Below are 27,306 nucleotides of genomic sequence, written 5' to 3'. Positions count from 1 at the left end.
ACAAAAACCCACACGGGAGTCACATGGTCACAAGAGCACTTTAGTTAGCCACATTAGCTAGTTAGCATCATACATATACGCAAGAAGAAGGTCGAGGTATTTACACACAGGAGGTGGGGCCAAAGACAGAGTGACCTATCACCAACAAGTGTTGCCTTCTACTGCTTCCTGGATAATGACATATATACATTTGAATCCACGTTGGCATTATTTCATAGTTTCAACTGTACAAGGAAAGCAAGCAAATAAGCTAACGTTGTCAAAGTGTCCAAAAAGTGCGAAAGTTCCTTTTGCAACCTCCAGCTGCTAATAATGAGCTGCAGCTGTTACCGCTAGGAGTCAGGAGCTCAGACAAGAGAAGAGGATCGATCAAACAAAGTGTCCCTGGGTCAAACTGTTGACTGTGCAATATTTTGGGGTTATTTCACAAGCGTAAACATAAGAAAAATACATTTTAAAAATGAGGACTAAATTTTTTTCTATGCTCTAAACTGTCAAATGTGTACATAAAACAGGTTAGCTAACTTTGCAGACAATTTTTTAACTTCATAACTTCCGGGATATTCCCCCCAACCTAAAAAAAATTCCCATGACTTTGACGGCATTTCAACATTTCTGCCTTGTCGCTAAAGCATTTGTGTTAATTTACGCAGATGCTAACTTCCAAAGTGCTTTTTAAAAAAAAAAAAAAAAAACACTAAAACAATTCTTGAAGCATTGCCAAGTAAATATCAGAGACCAGCAACTGGTGCCCAACCCCGCCGCAGGTAACTAGCACGACAATGTTTTGTTTTGTTTCTGTGAAGCATGCTAAGCTACGTGGGCTGACTTCGGTGAAGCTACAGGCAGTATGTTGTATTGTTATACCGGGACTATGTTTCCTTGATGGAGCCACAACAATTAATTTGACTCAATTGATTTGAGACACGATCAATTGACAACCGCTCAATGTATTTGATGAGCATTCCTGTTATGACGTACTGCGTTTCCTGCATCTTTTAGTGATGCACAGTAGCCTCAGTCTGTGACATCACATGCTGGCCACTCCCACCTATACACACATAGAAGTGATAGAGAGCAAGTCCAACCTGGAGCATTAATAGTGACAATAATAATAATAAAAATAATAATAATAATAATAATAGTGGCACCGTGACAGGTCTTGTTGATGTGGGAGTGTCTTTAGGTTTTGCTTATAATTGCATGCTCACGTGTCTTAATGGAGGCTTTGTCTGGAATAGGGGTGGGGATCACTTTCTGTTTCCTGTGGAGGGACATTTGAGATCAACACCGACCTGAACCGCCACCGTGATTGCAAGCACCACAGCCACCACCGGCACTGCCGCTTGCATTGGGGCCGCCGCTCTGGTCAATGCCACCATCAGCGCTGCAGCTCCTGCCTGCGCCACCTTCACCGCCGCCGCAATCCTGGCTTTCGTCCATGCTGCAGAGCGAGACGTACACGATGGGCACCAGGCCCTGAGAGGCGCCCGTAGAGCACAGCAGCCATTCTGCATCAGCTTTGCTCATCACCCGCAGGACGTCACCCTTGTTGAAGCTCAGCTGTCCGGCCTCTGTGGCGATGTGGTGGCACAGCGCTCGCACTTCGCTGAGCGAAGAAAACAGGGAGGATGAAAACAAATTCAACCCACTTTCACACTCCAGAGTTGCATACAGTTGAGAGGTGATTTTCCTGGCTTCTGAGGCCGGAACGTGGGCCATTCGTGCAAAGTCCAGAGTTGGAAACAGTTATAAAAGTTGTTTTTATCCAAAAACCTTCTCCATACACATATTGTGTCATATTTCAATGGAACATACCCAGTAAAGGCGCAATCAGATTTCATATGTTAATGTCTGCTTGACGGTGGCTCAGCTGTTAAAGCATTGGCCTCACAGTTCTGAGGACCCGGGTTCAATCCCGGCCCTGCCTGTGTGGAGTTTGCATATTCTCCCAGTGCCTGCGTTGGTTTTCTCCGGGCACTCTGGTTTCCTCCCACATCCCAAAAACATGCATTCATTGGAGATTCTAAATTGCCCCTAGGTGTGATTGTTAGTGTAGCTGTTTGTCTCTATGTGCCCTGCGATTGGCTGGCAACCAGTTCAGGGTGTTCCCCACCTTCTGCCCGTGACATTTGAGATAAGCTCCAGCACTCCCCGCGACCCTCTTGAGGATAAGCGGCAAAGAAAATGGATGATGGATGGATGTCTGCCTGTTCTTTAAATATTTTTCCACCCCTAAAACGTCTGTACCGTAACACAGCAACACAATACAATACAATAAAAACCATTACATTAGTTGTCCTACAAAATCAATTAAATGTTTTAAAAAAATGTCAAAGTTTATTTTCCAAGACTCATCAAAATGTGAATGCAATGAATTACACTGATCATAGAGGTCTCGGCGTTAACCATGAGTTCTCATAACATGTTATTTAATATAACATTTAATATTAAATTAATATTAATTGATATTAATTCAACTCTTGAACACTCAGTGCTGCAGTTGTGACTGAAGTGTTTTGGTCGTGACCACAGCATTTTGTTTGCAAGGCTGTATTATATTCCCTCAACCATATTGCTTAATAGTAATGTAGCTGATAACCTAATCTTACGATAATCAGACCATGAGTGTGGAGGTGGCCGTGATTTACCAATGGCTATGAAGGCAAGGAGGCACTGTGACATATGAGTTGATTGCTCTCCCTTTTTACTCTTGGGTGGTGACCAGAAGTTTGATTAGGATGAGACTTTGTTTACTTTCGCAGGCTCTCGAGAGCCAGCAGTGGCGTGCCTCCGTGGCTGCTGCCTATGCAGTTTGTGAAGATATTTGTTGAGGGTATTTTGCCTTTTCATTGTCAAAGATTCAATAAAAAAAGGCTCTCTGCTGACAACACATCTGTGTCTGTGCTGGGCAGTCTTGGTGAGGTAATGAGACTGCTGCATCCGAGTTTTCCAGTTCCAAATGTAGAAGGGTAGTTGTGTCGAAAAACCAAAGACAGGCATGAAGTTTTACAACCAACACGGGATCTGAATGCAGGAACGTCCCGTGTAAAAGGCTAAGGTTATACTCCAACATGTCAGATGTTAACGCGGTGAGAAAGCAATTTCAAATACACTCCTACCATGTTGAGAATTTGGTCTTGTTGTGTTGGGTCTCGTTGGGCGAAGCTGCCCCAGTAGGGGGGTTGGCAGTAACAGGCGTTCCCTTTTTCATGCCTCCAGTTCCGATTGTCTGTGCCATCAGGCCCAAAACCGACGAATCCAGGCCGAGCCAGCCCGACGGCTGCCTGAAAAGTAAAACAAATGTGCTTTGTGTGAACAGGAAAGAGCTCTATCAAGGTTTAAACATCATGGGGATTAGTTTAATTGTGATATTGGTATTTTTGGGGACGTACCTGCTCTTCTGAGGTTTCGCCCTCAGTTCACTCCCGTCTATCTTGGTCGGAGACCCAACATTGGATCCGAAGAGCCGCCCCCAACGCAGCCCTTGCCTCTGGACACCAACCTCTGGGCAGTCTTCGATCTCCTGACTGCCGCTTCTCGTCACATCCTGATTAAGGACCGACTCGGGCGGACTGCCCATCCACAAGGGCCGTGCCTCAGATCCAGACTCTGCCCCGTCCACCACACCCTCTCTGGCAGGTGGAAGTCGGCAGGCGCGACGCTCAGACGACGTCCTGCGCTTGTCTGTCTTGACAAACTTGGAACCCTCTGCGGTTTGGTCAATGTAGACTTGGGATGACTGCATGAGCTGGTACCACCACCCAGCCTGGCGGTCCTGACGCTGCCGCCCCTCGTAAGCCCCTGTCTGGTCCTTCCGCAAGGAGTCTTTCCCTACTTCCTTTTCTTCACTTTCTTGGCCCACTCCCTTAATCCTTTGGCCAACTGTCTCTCTCTCCTTGGACCCGTCACCACCTCCCACAGGAACACTATCCTTTTTGAGAACTTCTGTCCTGGGCCACGTCCCCTCCCGCCTCAGAGCCACCCTCTCCTTCCCTGCTACCATGTCCCCAACGGCGGCACCCCAACCCATCATCAACTGCAGAGTGGAGTGAGTGGTAGACTTTCTTGCTGAACATAGCAACTCCTTACGTCGTCTCTGCTGCTCGCGACCCGTTGCCAGGAGCCGGGGCTCAAACAGGAGGTCCAGATCAAATGGGAGGAGTGAGAGGGGTTGCAGCAAAAGGAGGAGCTCGCTGAACAGCTGCTGACATACACCCTGAGCCAATGGGACCAGACCCCACGCATTGTAGTGGGCGGTTATGATGTCTGAAACGACATCGATACCATGAGTAAACCAGGGGTACGGCTACTGTCGCAAATTTGAGACTGCAGAGTATAACACTGGAGGCTGTTTGTAAACAGGTCTTACCTTCATGTCCCAGGAGGTGGCTGAACCAGAACTCCAAAGACTTGAGGCTGGGAAAGAGGAGTCACAAGATATACGACAGGCTACAAATATCAGTCAACAAACAAGAAGATGAAGAGGACTTACTTGAGGAGGCCAAAGATGAAGGCATTGAGTCTCATACTGTGGCTCGTTAGCTCTGAGAACTGGCTCACCTTCGTCAGCAGGTTGTGGAGGACACGCGTTGATGGGCCTTGAGAGACACAAACACGACACACCATGTTCCTTTCTATTTTGCAAGGTGGCAGTTAGCATGAATAACTGTCAAGGAACTATCACCTAACAGTAACTGTGTGACATGTCTACTTTGCTATTGTTAGTTTGCCTGAGTGTCCTTTGTACTATGAATGGGGATTACTTGAAGTCATTGTTTTTATTTCTATTGTGCAAGGTGGAGATTGACATTATCTTCTGCAATGCTCAGTTCAAAATATTGTGTTCTGTGACAGTCAGAAGCACGGAACCTACAGAAAGAAAGAGTAGACACTGCTTTCTTTCACCAGAAAAGAAAATTGTTCCTACCTTGTTCTGTTCTTTTGTAATACACGCACAGAATACACTTTCATATAGGTATTCTGTTTAAATCTCACGTGCCTGAATTTGACCAACTTCCAACGTGTTAGCATTTTCCTTTATAAATGATATGACAAGATTAGATTCACCAAACTAATCGTTGTCTTCTACTCAAAAGCTGTGCTAATTTTGAGTCCAAAGTGATGAAGCATTGCTATCCACAGGGACCTCTTAGTCATTACAGTGGTTTTTTTTTTTCAAACCAAGTTTCGCAGGCAAGTTGGGTGAGAACATCTTTTCACCCCCACCCAGAAAACACACTTGACGTAAGATGGCAGTAAACATTTCTATTACTGGATTCTAGTTGATGAACACAAATGTCCATAACACTGAATAATTTGATTGATGGGGAGAGGGTTACCAAGCTGAGTCGAGGCTTCTACCAGGCTCCAGGGCTGACAGCGGCGCTGTCCAATGATGAGGTCCAGCACATAGGCCTTAAGTCCATCCTGCAAAACCTCGTGCAGTGCTGGACATAAGTATTTCAGGATCAGGTGACCGACGTTGGGACTCACCCAGCTGTTGCCGAGTTTAGCCTGGTGTCGCCGACAACAAAACTTGGGGTCAGTCTCGTAGACTGATGATCAACATGGGTGGAGAATGTAATGGACTTACTTTAACATCAGGGTCTCGACTAGTGCCAAAGTGAGCTACGATTAGATCGACTGCTGTGTTGACAGCCTTCACCAATCCTGGAAAAAAAAAGAAAATGCACAGAAATGACATACAGTCCCGTCCAAAAGTATGAAAATGGCGGGGTCAATTCCCGTGTTTTTGTTGTAAACTGAAGCCATTTGGGTTTGAGATCAAAAGATATATATTTGTTGCCATTTAGATTGATTGTTTAAACATTTGATACTGCTTGTTTTAGGTTTTGGGTTTGTCCTGTGAAGCAAAAACGTAGACAGCTTTAAGTTGAGAGAAGACGGAAATATTTCTGGTACACAGCAGAATTCGTTGCTCCATCAGTTGCAGCAAGTTGTCCTGGTCCTGAGGCGGCAAAGCAGCCCTGAACCATCACACCACCGCCATCACACTTCACTGTTGGCATAATGACTTTATCATCCAGCCATCCATTTTCTGAGCCAATTAACCTCACAAGGGTCACAGGGGTGCTGGAGCCTATCCCAGCAAGCATCAGGTAGGAAGCGGGGTACACCATGAATTGGTTGCCAGCCAATCACAGGGGACATAGAGACAAAGAACAGTCGCACTCACAATCACACCTTTGGGTAATGTAGAGCAGGGGTGCTCAATGTGTCAAGGCAGTTTTGGTTGATCGCGTGGAGAAAAAAAAAAGCCCATCACCCATCTCGTCACTTGATTCAGATTCACATAAAGGCGCATTCTAGCAAGCTGGCTTCCTATTTAGGGTCTCTCTTTTGGTTTCTCCACGGCAGTCGCGGTGATGCGTGGATTTCTATCACTTTTTCTCTTTTCTTCTTTAATTTCTTTGGATCGTGCCATAATCTATTGTTTCTTGAGATCTTGTAGCCTTCTTCACATTCTCCGTAAGATTCGATTGAAGTGATGTCTATATTCAACAAGTATGGTGATCATCAGGTTTGGGTATGTCTTGTGAAATTGAACTCTTCTTTCCCAAATTTATGGTTAGTCACAGTGACTTTGTGATTTAAAAAAAGGGGGGCAATTACGTTTTCACAGAGCGTGAGAAGTTTGGATTTTTTTTGGTGCATTTTGAAAAGTGCATTTTATATTTCCTTGGGTTGTCTCTGAGTGATGTTAAAATTGGTTTGATAATTTGAAACCTTTGTGTGTGATAGATATACAAATGAAAAAACTGAAATCAGGAGGGGGGAAATACTTTTTCATGGCACTGTAGGTCAATCCTCACCTCTCTTGTGTGTCATGTCGACGCAAATGTGGGACTGCGATGCAGAGGAAGAGGACAAGGTAGAAGCTGTGGAAGCATCAGGAGAGAGGCAGAACTCCTCTGGCGGCCTCTCAGTCAAAGAAAAATAATCCGGTAAGAAGTCACCGTAACACTGTTGCATTTGCCTGACTGAACACAGAAAAAAAAAACCAAGAAAAAAACAATTATATACACTAAACAGGAAGCAGTCCTGGTGGCTAGTTGTTGTAGCATTTTGAGAGAAATTATGCTATTTCACCCCCAAAACCATATTTTTTCAACAAAAGAGCCACATTTGTACCTCAAAATGTACACACAATTACACTGAGAAAAACAGGTATTCGGCAGTCACATAAGTCTCCCCGCACCATGATGGCGTCCTGTCGGTTGGCTGGGGGGAGCAAAAGGGAAATCGAAGACGTTGTGTCGGGGAGGACGGCGAGAATCTGACGAAGAAGAGATGGGAGCTAGTCTCTCCCCGCCAAGAGGGTTCTGGCGTCGGTATTCCCGCCACTTCAAGGCCTGTGGGGAAAGGTGGTGTGCTGTCGGCGTGTTCGAGATGAAAAAAGTGACGGGAGGAGGAGGAAGAAGAAGAAGAAGAATCAGGAAGGATGTGATCATCAAACGATGTAATTACATAAAAATAACCTGATGAAAACAACAGAAAAGTTCCAAGTATAAGGGTTACTTAATTATGGGTAGAGGGTTTACGTTTAGAGGTTGGAGTTAGGTGTAAGATTTTGGGTTGTGGTATGGAGTTCGGTTTGGGAGGTAGGGTTAGGTTTCAGGGTGATGGTTGGGCCCACCGTACTCTGCACAATGTGGCCAAACACGATTAGACCAGACTGTTAGAGACACAGAGACAGAGAGAGACAGAGAGAGAGAGAGACAGAGAGAGAGAGAGAGAGAGAGAGAGAGAAGAGAGAGAGAGAGAGAGAGAGGAGAGAGAGAGAGAGAGAGAGAGAGAGAGAGAGAGAGAGAGACAGAGAGAGAGAGACATTGCCATGACTATTTAACTCTTTATGAAACGGACTTTCAGTTCAGCTACGAACTCCTTGAGTGGAGATATTTTTCCAAAGATAACTTAATAAATTCTAACACCAATTAAACATCTCTTTTTGAGGAAAAGAAGATGTTCCAACAAGTATAATCAGAGCTGAAATAATATAAAAAACAATATGTTGGTGTTTACTGTTATTACAGTGACCATTAAATAGGTTTTTATTAAGCAGACCTAAAGTCCATTAGAAAAGTCATACAGAACATGAGAGATATTTATATTTAAGGATCATAATTAGTTCTTACCCCATTCACTTCCAAGTAAATCACAGAAATCTAACATTTATCTGCAGTGTCCAGTACGTAGATATTTATTTCATAGTCACATTGGAAGAATTTTGGGCTAAAAAATAACGGAATCGATTTCAAGCCCCTTTATTATGTTCAGATTATGTTCTAAATTGACAAATATCATCATTGAATCGAAATGGCGAACACAAAAGAGGAGATGAATCAAATTGTTGCTAAAAGTGGTCATGACACCCCTCGTACATATAAAAGTCTTACTTAGCAAGGTCTCATGAACTCACAATCTGGAAATACATTTGTAGCAAGTGTGAAAGCTTATATTCACCCTTGTAGGGGACTCCCTCCTTCTGCTGGGGAACCTCAATGCTCCCCTAAGCAAGGACAATGAGACCCGCAAGCATGTAAATAGGAGAACCATGCCCCTCCATGAGAAGCGTTTTATTATTGGACTTTTGCACCGGCTATGAATAGTCCATAATGAACACAATGCTCGGGCAGAAAGACGGATATACGTCTGCACTTGGCACCAGGACACCTGACGCAGTCGCAGTCGCAGTCCGATGATCGATATTGTGATGTCGTCATCGGACTTGTGGCTACATGTTTTGGACACTCGGGTGAAGAGAGGAGCAGAGCTATTCATCGATATTCATTCTCCAATAGTTGGGGAAGATGCCGGTAAAAGGTGGTCAAACGTATTGGGAGGGTCAGGTGGGAATATCTGGCAGAGTCCCCTGTCAGAAGGTTTTTAGAACCTTTTTTAGGTCATTTCTTTAACATTGATTTTTCTGTTTAATAATATTTCACTACTAGCCCTCTGTATTACTTGCCTCACTGAGGGCTCCTTGTCGGTGCTACGTCTTGGAGGACTATGGTGGTGCCCAGGTGCAGAGCTCTCCTTGACATGACATTTCTTCATCTGGATGCTTTATGCCCGGCCTCAGGCTTCTTATTTCTTTATTTTCTAATTTTTTTTTTTTTACTAGTATGTGTGTGTGTGTGTGTGTGTGTGTGTGTGTGTGTGTGCGCGCGCGCACACGCGTGTGTATGTTCTAGGTCATTACAAGATCTTTTCACCTCAATGTGTGTCTGTGTCCCCATAGACAATTAGTGTCAAGCACTTTGGGTTGGATTGTTTGTATGAAAAGAGCTATAACAGGTATATTGATTGATTGATTGATTCATTGATTGATTGATTGATTGATTGATTGATTGATTAAAATGAGTATGAGTGGGCTATGTTCCACGATGGCACTCTGTCAGAAAAAAGTGAGGTGCCCTCTTCAGGTCGGTAATGAGCTTTTGACCCAAGTGTTCATGAGTGAGGGGAAAAATGGAGGGGGTGATCAAAAGCCGGATCAGTGCAGCATCTGCAGTCATATGGACTCTCCATTGGTCAGTTATGGGTAAAAAGGAGCTAAGCCTTAAGGCGAAGCTTTTGAGTTATCTGTCAATCTACATTCTTCCCCTCATTGCTGTGAATAAAAGAACAAGCTTATGGATACAAGTGGCTGAAATGACTTTCCTCTGCACCGTGTGCGGGCTCTGCCTGAGAGGGATGGTGAGAAGCTCAAGTTCCTGCTCGTCTGCAGTGAAAAACATGAGATGAGGTGGTTCAGGCATCTGTTCAGGATACCCCCTGGATGTCTCCCTGCTGAGGTGTTCCAAGCATGTCCCACCGAGAGAAGGCTCTAGGCCAGGGATGACACAGGACACATTGGATGGACTATATGGGGACCAAGATGGATGAACTGTTTGAGGAGAGTGAAGTCTGGGCTTTCCTGCTCAGGCTTTTTGCAGCCGTGACTCAACGGCAGAAAAGTAGGAGAAAATGGATTGATGGCTAAAGCTTGTGTGTATTTTAATTGCCTGCAGTCTCTCAGTTCCTGCATTTATGCAACAATAAATCAAATATTGAACTGCCGCAACCACACTGACTGAGTGATCAGCAACTCATGTAAATAATTGCCCAATCCCGCACGTGCCACATGAGTTCAAATGGGTTTGACGACATTCCTTGAATGAGGGTTAGTGGTTAGGGATTGGATTAGGTTTGGAAATTTGAAATTGAGGGAGTTCGAGATATGGGTTACAGATTAATTTTGTGGTTAAGCATATACAGTAGTATAGAATTTAGGGTTAGTGTACAGTTTGTGTTTAGTTTGGGTATGGAGTTCATTTTTTGGATACAAATTAAGTTTTGAGTTGGGAAGTGCAGTTTGGATTATGGGGTTGAGTGTATGATAACGATAAGGGTGAGGAAGCATGGTTAGGTTTCAGAGTCTGGGTGAGGTTTAGAGCTAAGTGCTACAGAGTTAGGAAGGCCTTAAAGTCCTAATTTAACATAGTTTTCAAACATAACATTTAATATATTTTCCAGAATGGGTTGGCATTCATTCAAAGACATTCCAGTTACACTTTTGGTGAGAAGACCAAACGATCACACTGAATCTTGTCTCGGTGGAGGTGATATAGTAAATTGCAGTGATGTGAAAGAAGATAAAAGTTACCATTCTGCATCCTGGCTCCTTTGCTGCCCTCCACGAGGCTCCCAGTCTTGACGCACCCCAGTGGGCTAAGAGTATCCTGCTGCACAGGCGGCAGTGAAGGCGGCATCATCCCCCTCTTTACACCCAGGTTGGCAGGGGGAAGGGTGTGGGATGGCAGCGGCCCTGTGTGAGTGGTGCTCTGGGGGCAGCAGGACAGGTTGTTATGTGGAGGCGGAGGGGGGCTTGGGGTGCATGTGGAGCAGGTCCCAGAGCTGCCGGCCTCCTCTTGAAGGTGCACCGGGGAGTAACTCCCCAGGGGTGATGGCCGTACAGACCCAGGGGGAGCCGCCACCCTGTTTCTGCTGACTTGATGGTGCTCGTCGCCAGCAGCATCCTCGCTCTTTTCTTCCTCGAGGCCACAGGACCCGGAGTTTGAGCGTGCCTGCATGCCGGACACGTAGCCAGACAGCAGGGGGAGCAGAGACTTAGGCTGGGGGTGCTTGGAGCCCACCTGGTGTTGGAAGGTGAAAGGCTGAATGGGGAGGGTGGTGGGCCGCTGCTCTTTGCTGTAGCGCACCACGGCAGAATGGATGTCAGACCAGCTAGAAGGGCCACCTGGATCAAGAGAAGGAACGAAGGATTGGTTAAGGGGGTAAGACCACAAGTGTTTAAAATGAAAAAGAGAAAATCCAAGGATAGTTTTTTTTTTCTAGTGGAAGAGTGGGTGTGTGTGTGTGTGGGGGGGGGGGGGAGACAAGTGGTTATAAGACCAAGGATTAAAGTTCAGTGTAAAGTAATAGCGTGTGAATGAAATATAAGGTGAAACAGTTGGCTTTGCAAGGGGAGCATCTGGGTGTGTTCGGGGAAGGCAAGCGGTGCTTAAGAAATTTGAGCATAAGCCATTAAGCTATTTTTTTAAAAACAAGACCACAAAAAAAAAAAAATACCTAGCCAATCAATTCTTGCAATTTGGGCAAATGGGTATGTACAAAGTAGACAGGCAGTGAAGAAGAAAGTTTAGCGAGAACTAATACAGGGAAATAAAATTCAACCTAGACAATCAAGATTAGATGAAAAAGTGGAGCATTAAACAGATCATTTCTTACTTTGGAAAAAGAAGAAAAATGTTGACTAAGTGAGGGTACGGGAGACAGAAGTGGTGAAGAAGAAATTTGACACAAAAACCACAAAAAGGATCAAAGTTGTTGAATCAGTGAGTATTATGAGTGGAGCAAGTGGGCATGTGTAACGAGAAAATCAGCGTTGCGAGTGGAGTACATAGGTGCGTGTGAGGCAGACAACCACTGACGAAGAAAGTTTAGCATTCACTAATTCTATTGTTTCAAAAAAACAACCAAGGAAATCCAATTCCACCGAGCTAATCAACCTTTGCAAGTTGAGCAAGTAGATGTGTGATACAGATCACTGGTCAAAAAGGAAGGTTAGCATGAATCAATGTATTTTTTTATGTGAGCATTTATTTTTGAAACCACTTACTTGCTTACTTAATCAGTATCACAATTGGAGCAAGTAGGCATGTGAGACAGAAAAGCGGCGTTGAAGAAAGTTGAGCATAAACCAACAATGTCATGCTTTAAAAATGGATACCGCCACAGGAAAAAACAAGTTAAAGACAATTACTTTTTCTATCACCTAATATGGTTGTCATTAGAAATAGGTTGCTAAAAAAGCAAGCCAAATCACTTGCCAGGAGCTAACATAAGCACAGATTCATTAGCTTAGCTACATTACATGAAGGTTAGGTTGTGAAACAGCTGCCACACACACACACACACATTCAATTAACTAGACATACACCTGAAGGTCCAACATCAGGAGAATTTCTTCACCTATTAATGTCTCGCTTTCCGTTCAATTCACAGTTACAAACACCAGTGTGTGTGTGAGAGAGAGAGAGAGAGAGACGGAGGAAGAGAGAGAGAGAGAGAGAGAGAGAGAGAGAGAGAGAGAGAGAGAGAGAGAGAGAGAGAGAGAGAGAGAGAGAGAGAGAGAGAGAAGGCTCAGAGCATTGCGCAAGATGTTTGTCAGTCTAAAGGCCGACTTGCTATCACTTCGGATGGGTGCAGTGGTGGGGACTGCCACAGGGGAGCGACATTTAGATGTAGTAGAACGGTAGAAGACAGTATGAAAGGAGGATGGATGAAAGGAATAAAGACAGGAGGAAGGAGAAAAGGAAGGACCACGAGACAACATTTCTCAGACTAAATGTGGAAGTTAAAAAAACTAATCAACAAAGGAGGTAGGACTGATGAAGGAAGAAAGTAAGGGAGAGAAAGGAAGGAAGGGTGGAAGAACTGAAAATTTGATTAAGGCAGGAAAGAAGGGAGAAAAACAAAGGATGAAAATAAGGTAAAAAGGAGGGAGAAAATGAAAATCAGGCAGGAAGGAGGAAAGGGTTAGGAAGGACGGAAGGAAGAAATTGAGAAAAAAAAGGAGGAGGGATGGGAAAAGGAAGGAAGGGTGGAAGAAAGGATGGAATAATGGGAAAAGGCAAAGACGGATGGAAAGAAGGAAGAAGAAAAGGAGAGAGAAGGAAGGGTGGGAGGCAAGAAAGAAAAATAAATGGAATAAAGGAAGAAAGGATAGAATGAAGGAAAAGGAAGAAGGGCAGGCAGAAAAAACAAAATGTTAAAAGGAAGAATATCGCGGATGAGGGAAGGAGGAACTAATTAACAAATGGAAAGAATGAAGCAAGGACAGAATTGCAGGGGGAAAGAAGAACGGGAAGAGGAATGAAGAAAAGGATGGGAGGCACAACAAAGAATTAAGAAGAATTAGACAAGGAATGAAGAAAGTCAAAGAAAGGATGCAACAAAGAAGGGAGGGAAGAAAATAAGGAAGCAAACAAAATGGAAGGAATTAAAGGAAAGAAAAGGAAGAGATGAAGGCAAGAGGGAAGACAAACCTTGTGCATCACCCTCACTGGCCACATCTTGGCCGCAATAGGCTGCAGTGGGGCCATTCGAGGCAGCATTGCCCTCCCGGATGGGCGAAAACTCAGTGGAACAGAAGGGGTCCACCTTGAGGGACGGCGACCCGCCGTGTCGCCGCTTGGTGCGAGCGATCTCCGCAAAGGAGGTGACACGAGGTGGGGGTGGTGTGGCCAGGGGGCCAGCCCCCTCGCTGAGGCGCACGGGGCAGCTGAGCATGCGCTCCAGCGAGCCCAGGCGGGGCCCTGGTGATTTGTCCAGGTTGCGGTCGTAACTGCGGGAACGCGGCCGGCCAGCGGCGCCCACCGGGGCACTCTGCCTAACCAGCGGGGGAGACATATTGACGTAAACTTGGCCTTGAAGGAGCACGGGAGAGCCCTCTGGGTCATCGACCGCATCCTCATCTTCGTCCTCATCATCTTTAGTAGCCAAATGACGCTGGAAAAACACAAAAGGCATGCATGACCATTTGCTGTTCTCCAATCAGCCTGCTGTGCTCAGTCTACCGCCACCCCTTGAGCTACTCTTGGTGCACAAACATTTGCACCACTTGAACAACCGACTGAAGAATACCTGCAACATTTGCACAATCGACAGATTATTGCACGACCGCTCACTTTAAACTGCATACATTCATTGAAGCCTGGACGCCCTTTGCACAATGGTCATTACACTGGGCTAGTGCTGTTACAGCCCCATGACGTTCTGGTCAGCGTTCTATAGTGTTTGAGGAAACGTTGGTAGTCGCGCCTGGTCGCCGGGATAGCTCCAGAAGAGCGTTGTTTGAACGCTAGTGAACGTCAATGATCGCTGGAGAACCGGAGAACGCCGGTCCGGAAAAAAAGTTTTGAACATGCACAAAAGTTCTCACCGAGACCAGCGTTTATCAACGTTTAATTGTAAACGCTGCAGAACGTTCAAAACGTTAATGGAACGTTTTACTAAGGTTCACCAAGCGTTGCACGCGTTTGGCTATCGTTAGTCAGTCGTAACTCTAGCTTTACTTGGTTGTTACTTAATCGTTTGCTTTGCAGTGAACGACTCACTGGCGACCTGTCAACGACCACTGAACAATCCCGTAGCGCACACAGCGTCTAACTAAAGTGAAACGAACGTCGTTTGGAGTACATTGAGCGTCATTCGAGCGTTTCCTGAACTTCCATGCATATGGGTATATAAGCCGATGCTTTGTAAGCAAGGTCAATTTAATATTAAGCTACAGTAGAGAGCACCTACTATGGAAGATCCAGAAAGCAGCAGTTCGTTTTCGCGGAAAAACTCCACCAGACTATCCGCAACAGCCCGGTCCAGGATCCTGCAATCCTTTCTCTGCTTCTTTTGTCTTTTTGTCGGACCGTCCTCACTGGGGTTTGCAAGGTGTTTAGGGTCCCCAGGGGGTGTCACATGGTGCGTGACTTCACGGACGTGCTCTTCCTCCTGCTGTTGTTTATCCTCCAAACACATTGCTCGTGATGAAAGAGGCTTAGCTTTCTTACTAGCAGCGCTAGTTGCTGAAGTCCGCGCCCTAACTTTTTTTCTTCTCGGCGGCATGATGCTCACTGTTTTAACTCACGACAACAACTGAAGTGACTATGAACTTTCCAACGTTTTAGTGCCGGTTCCACTGTAAAAATTACGTGCCAGCAAAACACTTTTCTGTCGTTATTCACCCATTGGTCACACGCTCAACACGCTTGTCTTACGTTGACAAATCACTCGTCGCGCCCCAATGATGCGTTTGCACATGCTAATGGTTTTTAGGGGTATCTTATTTGGTCGCTGTTACACGCTTCTCGTGCGTTAGACACAGGTTAAGTCATGCGTTAGACACACGTTAATCACACGCCAGATGTGTAATCCGCGTTTGAGAACGCTGAAAAATAGAACGATTGAAATGTTCAGAGCACGTTGACCAGAACATCATGGTGTGACGGAGGCTTTAGGAATTCGAACAGGTCTAAATGCGAGAGACCCTGGATCCTTTGCACAATAAAAAATAAAGAAAAGAAATACAAGTGCCTGATTCCTAGCAACCTTTATTGCTCCGTGACTGTTATTGCAAAGTCTTTATGTCTCAATTGACTGTCTGTTGTCCCACTCGTTAGGCATGTCATACTAGTGGCTCCAGTTACCGGTGACAAAATCCCTGTCTGTTTTTGACATACTTAGTGGCTAAAGGTGTTTGTGATTCTGAGAAGGTTGCCAAAATGTTGGGTTCTGCTCAATTTTACTCATTTAAGATGATCTTGAGTCATTCAAATGACTATGTGTAATGGACAAAAATAACTCAAAAAGAAATCACTGGCATGGTCATCTAACAGTGGACAGATGCAAACTGCTTATTCTTTACCTGCTTGACGTTTTACAGAATTTTCCCATTATCATACAAACATACAAAAATCATCTAATGAAAATTGGAATATATATATATATATATATATATATATATATATAATATATATATATATATATATATATATATATATATATATATATATACACTTCGTATATACAGTTGAAGCCAAAAGTTTACATTTAGTGCAAAAACACACATTTTTCTTCTCAGTGTCTAAAGTCAAATCAGATTAAACCTCTCCTGTTTCAGGTCAGTCAGGATCACCAAAATTATTACATTTTGCTAAATGCCACAATAATGAGAGGGAGAATTCATTAGAGAATTTTATACTATTTTCATATAGGTCAAAGCTTTACGTACACAAAAAGTACTATATAGCTTTAAAGAACATGGGGAAGCCCAAATCATGAAAATTCACTCATTATTGTGGCCTTTAATAAAATTAAATAATTTTGTTAACCCTGACTGACATGAAACAGGAGAGGTTTAGACCAAAAAAAAAAAAAAGTGTTTTTGTGTATGTAAACTTCTGGCTTCCACTCTCTCGTGTGTGTGTGTGTGTGTGTGTGTGTGTGTGTGTGTGTGTGTGTGTGTGTGTGTTCAAGTCTTCTCAACTTCTTTCCTGGGCTCTTATCAAATACACTTCTGCCATCTAGTGTTCGTTTTTATTTGCATTAAAATTACTCACTCCTCACCATTAAAATCTTCTGTAGTCTACGGTGCATAAAAAAAATACATAAAAAAATATAGAACTCAGCCTGGGCTGTCCATTCAAGAATAGCTTGAGAAATGTTCACCAACTTTTAATACAATACGACTCGGTAGCAGGCAACATTGTAGCCTAGCAAGCTCGTGCTAGCAATAATGTTTTTATGAAAACAAGTTGGCGTTCCGTCGAATCATAAATCAAACATGCTAGACTTTTCATTTTTGAATCATAGGGCTATCAATTTGTTGGTTATGGATTATGTCACATACACACACAAAACCAAAAAAATATATATTAATGGGCCAATATCAGGGCAAAAATCCTGCAGTCTGATCTAGGCATTAGTGATTGATTTTATGAAAAGAGCCTGAGTCTTGATTTTTTTATTTTTCATTTACCCAAGATATTTTATTTATTTTTCTAAGATATTGATGCCATTTCAAAAATAAAGTGAATTATTATTAGAAAGGATGTACTTGAATTGTTATATGCTCTATAATACAGAATGATATTACTCCCACTTCAAAAATAAATAAATAGATAAATTTCTTCCAATTCAGGTCCCTCACGGTAATTACAGAAAGGACACATCTGTGTCTGTTTGCGTCCTTAACTTCACATTGGAAGGATGTGAGTAACCACATAGTTGCAACAAGAGTTGACCATTCCTCTAGAAGACCAACCTTTTCACATTATAACATGAAACTTATGATGTTATAATGTGAGGCTGAACCTTTATTTATTCTGGAGTGTCAGCAATACACTTCCATAATATTATATCACAGGCATTTAAAAAAATCCTGATACTATTGTTTATGGAGATAGTTTTTGAAAAAATAGAATATCTTGAAAAATTGTAAATAGAAATCTGCAGCATAGCGGGATAGCAAAGTCCTGTATGTTTTTGTGTTTGTTTGTTAACAATTTTAATGGTTTAGATGGGGAAACCTAAATTTTGCCACAAAAAAAAAAATATATAGTACACTCAAAAACCCAGAATATGGCAACTACAAACTATAAGTATATGGAAAAAAAAATACACTGAACCGCCAATAGGTGAATCATGATGAATTGAGTGAACGTCTGCTGAGCTAATATTAGCTAAACGTAATGCTACGAGATGGCATGCAACTGCAGGTTTGGCCATTTTTTGAAAGCTGTGATGTATTTTAAATGTTTAATTTTTGTACCTACATAATATAAACTTGAAAAAAAATCAAAATCAAAATCTCTTGAAAAAAAAATTAACATCAAAAGGATTTAATTTAAAAGGATATTTTCAAAAATTGAAATTGAATTGAAAAACGTCTAACAAAATCCAAATAAGAATTCCATCAAATATCTCATTCAGAAATTAACCCCCCCAAAAAAACTATCTTGTTAAACTGCACAAGTAATACTGACCCTTGTTGACTCTTCATCCTCCCCATCATCTTCCACTTCCTGGTTGGCTCTCTGCTGGAACAGGAAGTACTCACTGGGCTGCGTGGGGCTGGGGGGGCTGCCCCTGCTGTGCTCCTCAGAGCCGCTGTGGACTGACGATCCGGCCGGGCTGGGCGACGATTGGGAAGACAGGTCACAGGTGACCAATTTGTAGTAATTCTGGGTGGCTACCACCAGGCGAGCCTGACTCTGAAGGCAGGACACCGCCTCACCCGCAGACACACAGGATGGCGGACAGTAGGAGTTGCAGTTGGCGTCCAGCTCGAGGGCAGCCTGATGCTCCGCCGAGCAGGAGTTGGCAGAGAAGGTGGACAGTGGAGGGTCTCGGCCATGTGGGAAAGATAGAGGAGGCTCTGAAGGAGAGGTGAGGAGGTCCAAATAAAATGCGCCCCCCGTTGGGTCCTGCTGGTCAACTGTATTGGGGTCCTCATCTGGGCTGTTCAGGTTGCCTTGCTTCTCAGGGACACTGTTGTTCATCTTGCTGTAAATGGTGCTGAAGTTGACCAGCACACCGTCTGAGCTGTTGCATGACGAATCACTGCTGTAGCCCTGCGGGCAAACAGGAAAGGCATTGGGGAAGTCCTGGGCGAAGTCCAGGGAGAAATTCTGGGCCAGGGTGCAGCAGGAGCAGTGCTGCGCGGACAACCCAGAGGAATCAGTCTTACTGCTCCGAGTACATGGCATGGGATGATCTCCATCGTCATCGTCCTCCCAATCGTGCTCACCAAAGTCCACAGACATGTTGGAGCCACTGCTTCCATGCCTCCGCCCCAGCTCTGGTGGATCCAAGTCTCTGGTCGTATGGTTCCGATTGCGTGCCTCTGGTGCGAAGCCCAGGTCATGCAGGTGGAACGACAATGTGCTTGTGTCAGCATGGCTATGTAGGTGGAAGGAGGAGTCCTCATGGTAGCCGCTCAGGTTGACGTCGTCATCGTCTTCGTCCTCCTCCTCATCGTCGGTCTTGATCAGGAAGGGGTTCCGGCGTAGCGGATGGTGGTTCCTGGTCTTGACACGGGGTAAAGTGTGGGCTGCCATCAATTGCTCGTCGGAGATGCTCGAAGTGTACGAGGAGTCGTTGCTGGCTGTGCTGCCGCCACCGCTTCCACCACCCTGCCTCTCTGGTCCTCTCAGGTGGGCAGAAGTCTGGATCAGGCTGCTATAGACCAACGGCTCCCTCTGAAGGATGTCCCTCTCAGGGAGGGAGGTGGTGCGACTCAGACCCAAGTTCTCTCGGGAGCTAAATGGGTTGGTCCTCTTCAAGGAGCCACCTCCGACTCCGCAGCCCCTTGGCTGCCGCCCCGACACCTGGCAGTGCATCAAGGGTATATGGTGCACAATCAAGGTCTCGCCAGACAGTTTGGGTGGGCTGTCCATGCCGGAGAAGATGTGCGGTTGGAACAAAGCTGAGTGCCCGGAGTGTTGATACTTTGGTTCAACAGTGACAAGCTGGGTGCAGCTCAGGGGAGCCACCAGGGACTTGGAATGAGAGGTCAGGAAAGTCAAGGGTGTGGTCAGAGTGGTACACAAAGTCATAGACAGATTGAGGCATCTGTAAACACAAATATGGACACAAGATCATTAATGATTTTTAGATTCAATTTACTTACATCACCTTCAAATTTCAACTAGTCCCATTATTCACACGTATCCACTAGTCTTACAATCAGTTTCCATTAAATGTACTAGTCTCAGTCTTCATGCAGTTATGATAGTCATGTTTCTTTGAAAGGAACTCAACCCAGACAAGTGCTTACAATTCAATAACTTTCTAATACAATAAAAATCCTTTCTGTGATAATAATAATTCCTCTATTATTCCTCCACCTGCTGGGTGGAGAAATAATCTCATGTGGGTGGATTAGTCATATTTTAAAGAGTAGTTGAAAGCCTGAAACCTTGGTAATAACCTTCAGAGGATTAAAACTGAATCTTATTACATCAATCTTGAGGATTGTAACATTACTTGACTGGAGGTGTCTTTTTTTTTTTAACTAGGGTTCATACTTCACATTTAAATGAGGGGAAGTCAAACAACGTGTTAGAACAAAGCACACCAAGGAAGCTTTCAATGAACTCGTTATGTTCCCACGACACACACAACCACTCACAGAAAAAGATCAATTTCATTGTTAGTGAAATTATCTATACCTACACTTCATGCTAACGAACAAACGGTGAGCACCAAAAATGAACGGAAAACAAAGCGTGTCATAGGCATCAACTAGCCCCGTTAGTAAACCAGTCCGCACACATCAACCAGTGGAATGTACGACCCAGTCGCAAGTGTCAAGTACTTAGACATGTCAAATACTGTCAGCAGGCCCTGCAGGGTTTCGGAGCACCCGCACAACGCGTCGCGGCTTTGCGACCAAGCCAAGATAGTCAAGGGCAGAGACCCTTCAGCTGATTGTCTGTGTGTGTATAGAGCTTGTGCACGTGGCATCACTGTTTTCACGGCACCATATTCCTGGTCAAACAGAGTTGCTCGACATTGTGGGAGACATTGAACCAGAGCAGAATATTCACAATGCCCGAGACCTGTTGTCCTGTTGGTTGTCACAACAGACGAGACAGATCTTCAAAGAGATCATTCTATAGAATACCATCTGAAAAGACTTGAAAATATCAATGGATTTCGGCAATTAAACGTGATGGATGCTGCCCAACCAAATACACACGCCTGTGTAGCGATCACTTCATTTCAGGTAGGAATTTTTCTTCTCAATCTCAAATAACCAAGAAGTATTTATAATGCCAAGTTGACTAATTTGAGAACATTGCGTATTTAAAAAAAAAAAAAAAAGTCTTTCGCAGAGAGGTTTACGGAGGTTAACGTGTGGCTCCAATACACTTCTGTGTACGGAGGAGACAACGCCCTGTCCTAAATGTTTTTCCCAGTCATAGTTAATGAATGCGAGTTTGTTTAAAACCAGGGGTCATTTATTAAAATATTGGTATTTGTATTGAAAAAAATCTGATTGGGTCCATCAATGTGTGGGTTTTAGTCCTGATTGAGAACAGATCCAGCAAAGAAGTATTTGTATGCGTCCAGACTTTTATACGCTTTCAAACCTTTCTGTTTAAATCTTATTATTAATTACTTACTCACCAGATACATGTGTATATCCAGTTGTCCAAGACAAACGGAAGCAAATTAACAGTCCAGTTTCTTTTCGGCAAAAACATTGACTTCGGCATTAAATATGGGTCATCTATGCCAAGTGTCTCTAGGTTTTCCATGTACCTTTGTTTATCACCTTCCAAATGTCTAACGATATCAGACAAAACTCTGGGCGTCGTGCTATGAGACATGCTTTCGTTTCATCTCAACGGAATTAACTTACAATGCTTTGTTTGACCGGCAATACGGCAATGTCATGTGATTTTCCGACATAGGTGCATGAGCTCTATATGCACGCTTTTGAAATACGGGTGCTCACGTGCGCAAAGCTGTTCCAGGATTCCCTTTTTCTACGACATCATAACTCTTAGACCAATCGGATAAATTAATGATAGAAAAAACTTGACACTTCACCTATCACCTGTGTTTTCTGACCGCTATGACACAGAAGATGGCGGCTGTCGCAAGGCATGACGGGTAATTGGAAACCTATCTATTTCACGTCAGCTAGCAATTGTGGAACCCTTTGCCCAACAATGTAAATACAAATGTGACAGTCTGCAGTACAGTGTATGATGCATGTGTGCTCATGTTTACATAAAGTATGTTACTTACTATTGTAATAGATGTAGCCTTTAAACATGTTGACAAAGGGTGAAGACTTTTGAAAAGTAGTACAAATCTTGAATCAAAACATGTTGTGTTGATCTACTTACTGTAGCTCGCCCGCCCAATGTAATGATGGGCGGCCAGTGGACCCTGCAGCGTTTTGGCACACCTTGCACTTCAGTTCTCAAACATAAAAGAAGTTGGCAAGAAGTATAAAAAGAGCAACAAAAACAACAACCCAAAGCTATGTTTTTCACTAACAAGTCACTTGCACCAAGGACGCTGCAGCGGAGTTGCTGCTATTAGTTTCTTGTGTGTCGAACCTCATGTAATGATCGCCAAAAAGAAATGTGTTATTTCTAAAAACTATAATATTTTTCTTTTTATAGGAAAACGCTTATACCCGGTGCCGGATAAAGTGGAAGAAAATGGATGGAAGGCGGTTTATATACTTATTTCTCAAATGTTTTGGCCTGAAAGAGGTTTTGAACTTTGGTTTCATTCAAGAATACTGTATAATAGTGAACTTTGTTTTAATCCATGAAGGTTTGAACTTTAAAAGTGTTTAACTGAGAGAAAAAGAGAGAAATGTGAGAAAATGTTAATGCCTGTCTCAGAAAAGATTATAAAGTGTTAAGGTTAATTGTTTAACAGCCTAAAAACAAATTTAATAAACAGAAAAATGGACTGCAGTTGAAAAAAAAAACCTGTAAACGAAAAAACAGGTACTGTAAATGAATAAAAGCAACTACAAATTAAAAAGTATATCCTGTAAACTAGAAAACAATGAACGGGGGGAAAAAAAACTAAAAATTGAAGTAAAAAAAAAAAAAAAATTCTATTATACAGACTTCACCTAACGCGGATATTTTTGGGAACGTAACGTGTATTGTATTCTTGTTTCTGTCAGGCAAAAGCAAAGAAACTCACTACTCACCAATCAACTTAATTAGCAAGTTAGCAGGCCTCTTTCCACAAGAACAATCCTTTTTACATCACCACCGATGAACTTCGGGGAAAATGAAGCAAGAGTGTGATGGGGGCCAAGTCAATCCCAACTCTCACCCCATTATCACACACCCAGACAGGGATTGCATGACTAGCAATCCCAGTTGGTGCCTCCTTGGGACCATTACAGCGCTAACAGATACTAAAAGACAGATGTTAAATGTCAAAACACATACCGAGCTAATGCTGGCTATTGCTCTGTTGACTCCAAATTGTAGATCACTTGGCACCACTTAGCAGGACACTAGTTGCACCCGTAAACTACACTTTACCGCACAAAGTAGTCATACATGTCAACTAGACAGACTTAAGAATTGTCAACTAGCTGATGCACCAACTAGTGATTAACACGGGGTAGTTGTACATGACAACTAATTATGTGTCATGTTGTCAACTAATCAGATTCATGAAATGGTCATATGTCAACTAGTCACATTTGTCAATTAGTGCCTCTAGTCAACTAGACACATACATGAAGTACACAAGTCCATCCATCAATATTTCGTACCAGTGGTGACGTGTTCCGGGCATGTCCCACCTGGAGGAGACCCCGGGGATCCCCCAGGGCAAGCTGAAGAGATCATGTCTCTCTGCTTGCTCGGGAATGCCTTAGGATCTTTCGGAAAAGTTGGAGGAAGTGGCTCTGGAGAGGGAAGTCTGGCCTTCACTGTTAAAGTTACTGTCCCCACGACCTGACCTCAGATAAACGGAAAAAATGGATAGATGATGACAAAAGTCTTGCCTTGCGTCGTCGCTAGCTATAATGGGCTAGGATCTTGGGTTAGCACGATTGCAGCTAGTGGACATCGAGAGCATCAGGATGACATGCTGAAGCTCTAGGAAAATATGCACAGACACACAAAAGGCCTTAGTATGATACACACTCACACACAAAACTATGCACATCCGGCCAGTGCAGGCTGCCAGTTACGCAATGTGAGGAGACTTGTTCCAAGAGATACGCAGACACTAAAAACATCTTTACACTATCTGCAAGATAGACATTAACCACTTGAAGAGATTCACAGATGACACAACTGGTCACACTCGTCAACGTATTGTGATTCGACACTAGCTGCACGTGTAAGCCAACTTGTTGAAAAGTAGTCACACTACCCAACTCGTCACAGTTGTCGATAGTTGACTAGAAACAGTTGCCAACAACTAATTCCACAGGTCATACTAATCATCAATGACATAAACTCAGCAACTAGTCACATTGGCCAGCAACAGGTCACACATCTCCTATAGTTTTCGACCACGTGACCTCGTCCGGGCACGCGGCCATTTTGGATGGGTTCATTCTACTGACGCACCGTTGACTCTATCGCTTTTGCATACAGACTGGAGTTACACAAATGTTCGTACGACTGTTAAACGTGATGGCTAAAAAGACTTTGGAAATTTATCGGGGCTCATTAAATGTTTTTTCAAGAAACCTTTACGACAAGAAATGTGCTTTGATCAACCCATATGCCTTGGAGAAACACAAATGGAGCACACAACTGTGGGCATCTGTAACCTATACAGACATCGTCAACTATCTTCTCTTCTCGACAAGCGCTTATACCATGGACCAACTAAAGAATTACAAAGGTCTGGGGGCTTACAACCAATTCATCAATGCCTGGGTTCATCATGCGGCTGTCTCCATTGTAAGGAACCTGCGTTTCCACACTTACTGAGGTTAGTGTACCGCACAATGCAATTTAAATATCTAGGCTGAGGCTACTTCATTTCTGAGTGAATGCTGTCAAAATTATGCATTCGCGTGATTACAGTCAACGTTGTGTTAAATTATGTTGATTATAACAACGAAAGAGGTGTAGATTATTATTTTCATTTTTGCAAACACGCACATAATGATCACTTTGGAGGGATGAGAAAAGCAAGTTCAAACCAAATATGTGAAACAATGAAATAAAGATTAAGACGGATTCATTATAGAGGACTCAAGTTTTAGTTGCTTTCGTGGGCAGATTTTTAGACATGCATTGCATTCACACACACACACATGCACACGCACGCGCACACACACATGAGTACTATGTAGGCCCTTGGCCCCAAAGACTACTTCTCCTTCACAGAACTTAGTTATTGCAAAGTAGGTGTAAAATTCTAAAATGTATCCAATACCTACCAGGAACAAAATGCTCCAAGCAAACTCTGACATAAGGGAATGATTTGGCTGTTAGATTGGCTCTGGTCATACGAGACAGCTACAGTTATCGCCGTTTGGTTAATAACTTTTTTTTTTTTAGTATTTTTCTCGCACTGGTTCTTGATCACAGCTGGTAGCTGAAAGAAAGACGCTTTACAACGCCCACTTTCATTTGAGCAGCCCATAACGTAGCAGTTCACCCCCATTCATATGCCTTTCTGAAATGATTTCTGCTTAGTTACGGTTTGCTTACTCGAATCACCCATCCAAAATGACGACTGCTTCCTAAACCGGAAGCTGTGTGACGTCAGTTGAAAACTATCTATTGGCATGTATCGGTCAGACTTGACAATTATTCACCCGTGAGTATAAGCAGCTCAGAAAATGGATGAATGGATTGATGGTCCAAAAAAATGTTTCAAAGAAAAGATGTATCTTTGTCTGTCTGTTTGGCCAGTGAGGCATAGGAACAATTACAATAATTTTATTCGATGGCACAAAGAACAACCAGTAATTTATGTATGCATTTTTTTGTGACAGTTTCTTCTTGGTGTGCTGTGAGATCTTTCAACTGTAAAATATATATCTTGGCTCCATAAAGGTCGGAAATCACTAAACTAGACACTCTCATAGACTTGCCACATTCATGAACAGACTGGTTGCTCTCTCCTCAGCTAGTCACTTTTGTCAGAGGGTCGGCATTGGTCACGCTTGGCAATTTAGTGCACTTAACAGTTCGTCACACTTGACACTTGCCTTGTCACAAGATACCCACCGAGTCCACAAGTTGTACTGGTCAACTAGTTGCACAAGTCCGAATTTAGTTTACATAACGAGGTAGTGACATAATGCGACAGCAGAGATGTCCAGGTACGCACATCAGCTGGCATTAACCTACATCTACATCACACTCTATCTTCAAAGGAAGGTCACCAACATTTTTTTTTTTTTTGGTCCCACGTGGAAATGCGTCTGTCCTGGCTTCAAAATATGGGCGAGGGGGGGGGACGCAATTATCCAAAACGCTCAGAGGTCCTTTGAAGTTGATTTAATTTGATCTAATTACATTGTAAAATATATTTAGTATAGTTTAAATCGATACTAGTTGGTAAATGACTGGTGAATATACATTAGAAGCTGAGAATGCTTTTATTTTCACCGACGATAGCGGAAATTGTTATTGCTTCCATGTACCTTGACGGTTGTTTAGTCTGTCACATCGCGATCAATATGTGATTAAATGGTGTCTAAAGCCTATAGTACGTCATTAATAGAACACTTGTTTAAAAATAAACTAACACTGTTTTTACATGTAAATCACCTCTTGACAACGAGAGCAAAATATATATTGACCACACTAGCACAAACGACCCTTTGTGTCTATGCGATGAAAAAAAAAAAAATAAACGCCAATATAGAAACAAACGCTGCTCTCTTTTTTTTTATACAGAAACGGAAGCTTTAAACGACAAACGTTGTTAGATAAGACGAGACGATGACGGTTGAATTGTGGCGAAAAGGACGTTTGATGAGGAGCCTGAGGGAGGCGTCGAGGGTTCGGAATGACTGAGCTGTCAACCCAGGGCCCGGATCGCCCCGAACCCCACGACGACGACGACGACACCAAGGGCGGATGAAAGACACTCACCTTGTCCCAGGTGGTCGTCCGTGCAGCTCAGCAGTCACTGCCCGGTGTTTTGATGCGCGTGCCCGCGGGACGACGACGACGACAACGACGAAGGTTCTGCTTGACCGGGCGGACAACAAGAAACACACCGCGCATGCGCGGGGACCGGGCTGCCTGAGCTCACCCGCATCATGACATCTCCGTTCTGTACTTGTTGTCATATATTATCAGTATTGATAAAAATCCGAAAGGAGAGAGGTTTGTTCAAATATATCAGATTCAATATTAAACTCGCAGTTTCTAAACTGTTAAAATGTATGACGTGTTTATACCCACGTTGTCAATACGTGGTTCTATTTCTGATGTTCAAGTTTTATTAAAAAACAGGTGCAGAATGGTGTTGCTAAGCTAAATACATGTGCTTGTAAAAGATAAATTTAAAAAAAAGTACCTGCTGGTCTCTTACAGCATTGTTTGGCTTTTAGCCACAAGATGGCGTTCAATGATAGTAAATCCAAATTACAACGTCAACAACAGAAATGACTTAAACGCGTTGTACAACTACTGGGAAGATTACTTTGGAAATATATTTGTTTACAATTACAAGTCATCCTGTTGAATATGTAATAGTAGGCTGACGATTAAAATACCTATCCTCACGAGGGTCGCG

General features: G+C 43.4%; 1 protein-coding gene across 4 annotated transcripts; it reads right to left on the bottom strand.

The window, feature by feature from the left end:
* Positions 1–19: 19 nt before the first annotated feature.
* On the bottom strand, positions 20–27,306 carry LOC133499300 (AP-4 complex accessory subunit RUSC2-like). Of its 4 annotated transcripts, XM_061817189.1 has the most exons (15): positions 27,088–27,306; positions 26,658–26,846; positions 18,072–19,659; positions 13,578–14,040; positions 10,673–11,266; positions 7,223–7,396; positions 6,837–7,004; positions 5,597–5,673; positions 5,343–5,517; positions 4,496–4,601; positions 4,373–4,419; positions 3,396–4,269; positions 3,123–3,287; positions 1,534–1,609; positions 20–1,444 (listed from the first exon to the last, which is right to left on the bottom strand). In XM_061817189.1, the coding sequence occupies exons 3-15, from the start codon at positions 19,641–19,643 to the stop codon at positions 1,412–1,414; spliced, it is 4,524 nt and encodes a 1,507-aa protein (XP_061673173.1). In that variant the 5' UTR covers positions 19,644–19,659; positions 26,658–26,846; positions 27,088–27,306; the 3' UTR covers positions 20–1,411. The 4 variants fall into 4 exon arrangements, with proteins under 4 accessions (XP_061673173.1, XP_061673169.1, XP_061673171.1 ...); XM_061817185.1 differs by having other exon boundaries at positions 20–1,609; positions 27,088–27,305; XM_061817187.1 differs by lacking the exon at positions 7,223–7,396 and having other exon boundaries at positions 20–1,609; positions 27,088–27,305.

Source organism: Syngnathoides biaculeatus, chromosome 4 (genome assembly GCF_019802595.1).
Source record: "Syngnathoides biaculeatus isolate LvHL_M chromosome 4, ASM1980259v1, whole genome shotgun sequence".
In the NCBI taxonomy this organism is placed as follows: domain Eukaryota; kingdom Metazoa; phylum Chordata; class Actinopteri; order Syngnathiformes; family Syngnathidae; genus Syngnathoides; species Syngnathoides biaculeatus.
The sequence above is the reverse complement of the archived record's forward strand: the minus strand, read 5'-3'. Positions and strand labels throughout refer to the sequence as shown.